General features: G+C 32.8%; 1 protein-coding gene across 1 annotated transcript in view; it reads left to right on the plus strand.

Moving 5' to 3' along the window:
* LOC137626264 (protein fem-1 homolog C-like) overlaps positions 1-5,814 on the plus strand; it is a 6,476-nt gene extending 662 nt beyond the window's left edge. The window contains exons 2-6 of the mRNA XM_068357337.1: positions 2,324-2,480; positions 2,804-3,004; positions 3,631-3,849; positions 4,167-4,350; positions 4,767-5,814. Of these exons, the coding sequence (XP_068213438.1) occupies positions 2,324-2,480; positions 2,804-3,004; positions 3,631-3,849; positions 4,167-4,350; positions 4,767-5,814 (1,809 nt within the window). The remainder of the gene's footprint in view (positions 1-2,323; positions 2,481-2,803; positions 3,005-3,630; positions 3,850-4,166; positions 4,351-4,766) is intronic.
* Positions 5,815-7,500: the final 1,686 nt, after the last annotated feature.

The following is a 7,500-nucleotide window of genomic DNA, read 5'->3' on the forward strand; positions in this document are numbered from 1 at the left end:
CATAACTATTGTTCATCTTGATATAACTCGACAGGAGCAACGTTGCACCGATGCTTATAAAGGAAAACTCGTTTTACTTGGAGTGACTTCTGTGTGATAGTCTTTAATGCCTGGTAATTTTTCACTTTTTTATGCTTGAAAATCTCATGGGTTTAGTTATCAAAGAAATCTATATCTAACAGAATGAACGACAGAATGAGTAAATATGAAGATAGTATATAAAGTTTTCAAAAGGAGGAAAATGATGTTGCGGTACAGTTACAGTTTCGCCATAGACTTTACTGGATTCAGTCATATATATATATATATATATATATATATATATATATATATATATATATATATATATATATATATATATATATATATATATATATATATATATATATACATAAATATATATATATATATATATATATATATATATATATATGTATATATATATATATATATATATATATATATATATATATATATATATATATATATATACATATATATATATATATATATATATATATATATATATATATATATATATATATATGGTTCATACAAGAAAGATCTAATGAAATATTGGTACTGATTTTCTTTTTTTGAAATATTTTATTTTGATTGTTTTAAGGCCAATCTTGTAGTTGAATTCTTTGTTTCCCTTCATTACTGGAGCCCTTGTGGTTAAAGCATTTTCATTTTTCAACTAGAGTTAGAGCTTAGCTTTTAATATATATATATATATATATATATATATATATATATATATATATATATATATATATATATATATATATATATATATATATATATATATATATATATATATCTGTGTGCTTATTAAGTGCTCGCATACAGCAATACATTTAATAAATTAAGACACAACAAATTCCTTCCACAACTTTCGTTTGCATTTCCCCCATAAATTTAGAATAAAAATTGCGAAAGTTTTGACCAAATCGACCTTGTGAGAGGTTTCGGCTGACTGCCTGCTTGGTTGGGTTTAGTGTTTTCATGGAAGCCGATAGATTCAATTGTGGAAGTATAAACGCGGAATGACCTGGTCACATCAACATTGGGTAGTCTAATCCCCGTTTTCTATTCTTCCTCTTATGCTATTTCATAACAAACTGAATTCATCAAAGAAAATGTTGATGTTAAACACTCAAAGGTATTTTATTATGTTTACCTATGCATATAGAATATACTGAATTTCAGTGTTCAAATGTGTGGAATTAGATAAGTTTTGCTTCTTGTTACAACATTCCACATTTGAAACAGATCCGTGATCTAGCTAATGACGTTTCGGGCCAAGAAGAAACTATTCCAGCATTTCTTCAGTACAGTAATTCGTAAACAATTTATTATTATTATTATTATTATTATTATTATTATTATTATTATTATTATTATTATTATTATTATTATCATTATTGTTATTATTATTATATTACTAGCCAAGCCACAGCCTTAGGTGCAATAGCAGTATTCTATACGCCCAAGGGTTCCACCAAGGAAAGACAGCCCAATGAGGAAATGAAAAAATGAAATAAACCATAAGAAGAAATAAGCAACTGAAATAAAATACTTTTACCGTCAGTTAGATTTCTTATTCTCGATCTAGATATTATTTTCTGGCACTCGTTCAATTAGTTCGTTATGCATGTGGCGTAAGATTTATTTTATAATTCTGACCATCTTTACATTTAGATCTTCCTGCACAGTACGATCCTGCACCTAGTACTAGGTATTCAGTTAATTCTAACAGTCATGCCATCTCCATAAAAAGGCTCAATACTACACAGTATTCTAATCTTATTTCCTCTATGACCATGTAGTAAATTGATCTTTCAAATAAGAAGATTAAATCGGTGGAACTTCAAAAGTTAAAACTTGCAGCGATTTTTTCTTTCATGTTGAACATGCTGATCATAAGTTTCTTTTTACAATTTGTATAATGCACATTCATTTTCACGTTGTTACTGATCTCATAATATATTTCGTATTAATTATTCATTAATTCTAATACAGTTCATTTATTACCTTAATTCCTATTCTCACTGCGCTATTCAACCTTGTTGGAAATCTTGGGCATATATTCCTGCTTTGCAGCTATGATTGCAGCTTAGCTAATAATAGCGATGAATGATAATAATAATAATAATAATAATAATAATAATAATAATAATAATAATAATAATAATAATAATGAAAGGGATAATATTAATATTAATAGTGAGGATAATAATAATAATAATAATAATAATAATAATAATAATAATAATATATTTGATATGTTTAGTTATAGCCAAGTATGATTTCGTTTCAGATGTTAAAACGGCACATTAACCCCAACATCGAGTCCTGTGCTGAGACTGGCCATATGTGGGATCCCTACTTGGTAGGGGCAGCAAGGCTTGGTCACATGAACTGCGTGAGGTACCTCGTCGAGCAATGCAACGCTAATATTAATGAAGTTGGGTTAGGTGTGTACACTTTTTCTTTTATTTTGTACCTATGGGTTCAGGGTAAGATATTTCAGAAGATTTTGCCATGGTATTTCAAATGTTATATATATATATATATATATATATATATATATATATATATATATATATATATATATATATATATATATATATATATATATATATATATATATATATTCTGCATATATATGAACACATGTGTGTATCAGGTAGCTATGGAGTGACTCCACAAAAATCCTCATTGTCAGTGCGCTAAAGACTTATAATTCTTAGTACCAACATCGAATGCTAATAGCTAAACATAAATATATTTTTTGCAGTGTCTACAAATCACATATACGAATCAGGAGTCTCTCCACTTTGGGCAGCAACTATAGGAGAGCATTTAAACATCGTTACATACCTCGTTTCAAAGGGTGCCAACGTAAATGGACTGACCGATTCCAGTTCCACCCCGCTGAGCCTGGCGTGTTCTCGTGGGAGTCTGGACATTGTTAAAGTCCTGGCGCAGAACGGAGCAAGTGAGTTTTCAAACGACAGTTGATTTTGATGATTGTGAAGTTGAACTAAATGAAGTTCCCTTCAAAGTAAACTGAGTGAGAAAGTCCTTGAACTATACAGTATTCGAGAAGTTTTATTCCAGCTATGACCAAACTGCTAATCAGTGAACCTTCAAAAGTTAAACTTGCAGCAAGGTTTTTATGTTGAACCGGCTGATATAAGTCTCTCTTTATATGATGGATCTATTTTCATGTTTTTACTATTCTTAATTGTCTATTGCTCTGGTAGCTTATCAATTTCTTTGTTTTCTTTTCTCACTAGGTTAATTTTCCTTTAGGGAGCATTTAGGCTTATAGTATCCTGATTTTCTTCTTAGGGTTGTAGCTTAATCAAGCAATAATAATAATAATAATAATAATAATAATGATAATAAAAATGATAATGATAATCATGATACTACTGCTGCTGCTACTACTACTACTACTACTACTACTACTACTACTACTATAATAATAATAATAATAATAATAATAATAATAATAACACAGTAGTGTCTTTAGAAAGGACGAAGGCTCTTGTCTTCCAAAGACCTTGAGCGGCATAATTTCAAAATGTTACTAACAATTATTCATTTGGTCATTTTCAGAGATTGAAGTTACTGACTACCATGGGAGCACATGTCTGATGCTAGCCTCTTCCAATGGCCATGTTAAGGTAGTAAAATATCTTTTAAGTGTCGGCGCTAATTTAGAAAAAAAGTGGATCGATGGAAAGACTGCTCTGCACAAAGGCGTCCATTCCGGATGTCTTGAGGTGGTGAAGGTGTTGTTAGATCACAATGCCGAAATGGATGCTGACTCTTGTGGTGAGTTTCAAATCGGTTCAATATTTCAATTTCGGGAGACTATGTCTAGTCTCCTCTATATTAGATGTAGAGCTGATGAAATTGAAAGTAGAGTTTAATCTATATGTAAAGCTGATGGAGTTGATAGTTCATTCAAGTCTAAAAGTACAGCTGATGAAGTTGAAAGTTCATTTCAATCTACTGTATAAGTACAACTGATGAAGTTGAGAGTTCATATAAATCTGTAAGTATAGCTGATGAAGTTGAAAATTTGTTTCCAGCAAGAAAGGGAGATAATAATTCATGTAAAAAGTATTCACTCTAAATTTTATTTCTAGGGGAAACCCCTATACTCACAGCCAGCTGTCTTGGACACGAGCACATTGTACAACACCTGATTGCCAGAGGAGATCTGATATCGAAAGAAGATGAAATCAATGCTCTAGAGCTTCTTGGTTCTACTTTTGCCGAGAAAAAGCAAGACACTGCCTTTAAGTATTGGAAACTAGCTATGCAGGAAAGGTAAGTTTTTGATGTTTTTTTGTAATTTTCTCTGAGGGTGAATATTAATTTATAAATGTCTTAATGATGAGCTTATATTAATTGTGTAGATAAAATGAAATATTTCATAGGTGGTGCAAGCTAGGACTGGCATCAATACCAGACAATATTTCATAGCTGGTGACGTCACAGCAGGAGTGGCTGCTATTCTAATACTCAAGCAAAATTCTAAGTAAAACTCTCAAAAATATCTCTATGCTTGTTATTTTAGAGACATACCACTTATCTGATCTAATGTACATAACTACAGGTACAGTTCGTTTACAATTGTTTTCGGGCTGCCAGTTTTGTCCTTAAATCTTTTAGAAACATTACATTACAGGCAAGTATATCGTGATATATTTCAATATTAAAATGCTCTACCCATATCCTTCCAGATCCATTCATAATATTGTAATTGACCAAAATGAATATCAGACTCCTTTCAACCAATACTTCAAGGAAATCTCAACACCACTGCAATTAGAAAAACTTCAGGGCAACACATCTGCAATTGATACACATTCCTTACTAGTGAAGATGAGAGTACTGGGGCTGGTGCATCGCACTACAATCGATGCCATAAAAGGCAAAGGGGAAGAGTTCGCAGCTAACGGCCAGCTGAAGGAGTGCTTTGTCCTGTGGATGTACACCTTGGAGACACATCAAAGAATTCTGGATGTTTTAAATCCTAAGCGATTTTTTTTCCTCATGTCTCTGACTAACTTATTCCTTGACAAGGTCTTCACACAACCCTTACCCTCTAACATTTTGTTATATTTTGAAGAATCTATGAACCTGTTTGAAAACTGTACCCAAGAAATTATAGTAGGTATTTCAAGGACGCAGAGGATTCCAGGAGTCAAGAAAACTTTGGATTTCTATTATCTGGACCGGATCATTCCTGTAGCAATGCACTTAATGTTGTTGTTGACAAAACTGAAGCCCATTCTCTTACCAGTCCAAATAGACAGGGTGAAGGATGCTGTGCGCAAGTTAGTGAAATTGAATCCTATAGATTCCAAAGGTGTATCTTTAATGCACTTTTCATGCGCCACTTCTGTCTTTTGTCGCGCTGAAGAAGCTACAGTCTTCCCCTTTCCTAGTTTGGAAGTTTTGAACCTCTTGTTGGAAGCTGGAGCCAATCCTTGTCCAAGGGATATTTTTGGTAACACACCTCTCCACATACTTGGCAAGCATAGGAAGGTTCCAGGCGATATGCTGGAAGCTCTCCTTAAAGCCGGGGCGCACTTGGACATGAAAAATGCACAGGGTCATAGTTTTGAGTCCCTGAGAGCTTCCCGAGGTCAGAAATTGCGTCAGCTGGTAAACCCTGTCCGTCACACATCTCTGCAGTGCCTGGCAGCAGCCAGCATTAGAAGACATGGCATCCCCTACAAAGGTGTCTTGGATAAGCAGCTTGAACGATTCGTTGATTTTCATTGATTCTTATCAATAGCATATGCGCCGAAAGCCTATCCAGCTCTTTTAATGCAATAATATTCTTAATCATACACGGAAAAACTGACTGTATGTTGCCATTTTATATTATGTATGTTTTTCTTGGAATTGCATATAACAAAGAAATTATAGTTCTTTGCTGGTTTTAACCAATCTTAAATCAATGCAGTCACCTGGAACCTCACAAGTATCAAAGATACTTTTCTTCTTATTTACATAAAGAAAAAATAATATGTATGATCCAGCTTATTTCTGATGCTTGTTTTCTAGTATTATCACTGTATATAACATTTTGAGTTTTTTTTTCTCTCAATTTTTTTTAGATGTGTAATGATGAATAGGAATGTGTTCTTTTTCCAAAAAGCTTTCTATCTTTTTTATTCACAATTATAGGCATACTGTGATGTATAAGCTTTAATTGATTTGATAAAAGGAATGTGAAAGAATTATTCTTACATGTAATTATCCTCTTAGACATCTGTTAATGATGCAAATTTTATTTGCATTGTCTCTTATGCTATCTATGTAAAAAAAAATATAATAAGAATATCTATATAAATCTTTATAAAAAAAATTTCAATAAAGATGCGAAAACTAAAATGATGACCAACTTGACCTCAGATTATATGCAATTGAACAGTGCATGAGGAAACTAATAGGAATATGTGATGTTAGAACAATTATTTGAGAACAAGATAGATGAAACATATTCCCTTCAGTAGTTCAGATACATGATTATTTGCTTCTAATAATAGCACTATGATTACTGACACCTTTGATACGTGTAGGTGATCAACTATGTAGTGATGCAAGTCCAAGCGTGCATCTAGTATGTGCGCCCATACCTATGCATATGTATATGACTATATAATCAACCATTATCCTTTCATAATCTAAGGATCTCTTAATTTTGAGAATTTTCACATTTTCTTTATTAACTTTCTAATTTTTAGAATTTTTAACCTCTTTAGAATAATCTCAACAAATTAATCGTAATATTTATAGTTGATGTATCAAAGGAATTGAAATAACTTGATAGAGAAAGCATTTTGTCAAAACAGTGCTGTAGTCAATAAAGTATGAAGAAAATAAATAATCATCGTTCATTAAACCAAAGGATTACGTCTGAAAACCAAAAGAAGCTGAGGAAATATGAAGATTCCTGTAGGAAAAACATTGACGCCACTAAGGCTAACGCCTTCACTGAAAATTATATTTAAGAGAAACTCTGTCCCAAAAGTATATAGACGGTATGCGATTTTCGATGCTGTTGCTCCCACGACGGGAAACGGAACAAAACGGCCATTTTGGGCGTATATGAGGGCGTACCGTCTTCTCTTCTAAATGAAACATTTTCGTGTCATGTTTCCATACAGTTTCCCCCCTTGAATGCCGTCTGTTTCGGCCCGCTCGTCTCGACGGAAGGGCGCTAAGGTCTCTTCCCTGCAGGTCCTCCGTGGGTGACTCGCAAAACTCCTCCTGGCTGCTACTATTCTTCACATCATCGTCAGGATTTTCTTCTTGATCTTTCTAAGGACATCCATTTGTCTTTTGTCTTCTTTAGTTAGGTACTTCAACTTCTTCTCCTCCCGCGTTTTTCCTTTCCGCTTCTCCCGAAATGTCTCTTTCTTGCTTCTCGTGTTTCATCTTCATAACTCTACATGTCTAAAG

This window comes from Palaemon carinicauda, chromosome 33 (genome assembly GCF_036898095.1).
Source record: "Palaemon carinicauda isolate YSFRI2023 chromosome 33, ASM3689809v2, whole genome shotgun sequence".
Classification (NCBI taxonomy): domain Eukaryota; kingdom Metazoa; phylum Arthropoda; class Malacostraca; order Decapoda; family Palaemonidae; genus Palaemon; species Palaemon carinicauda.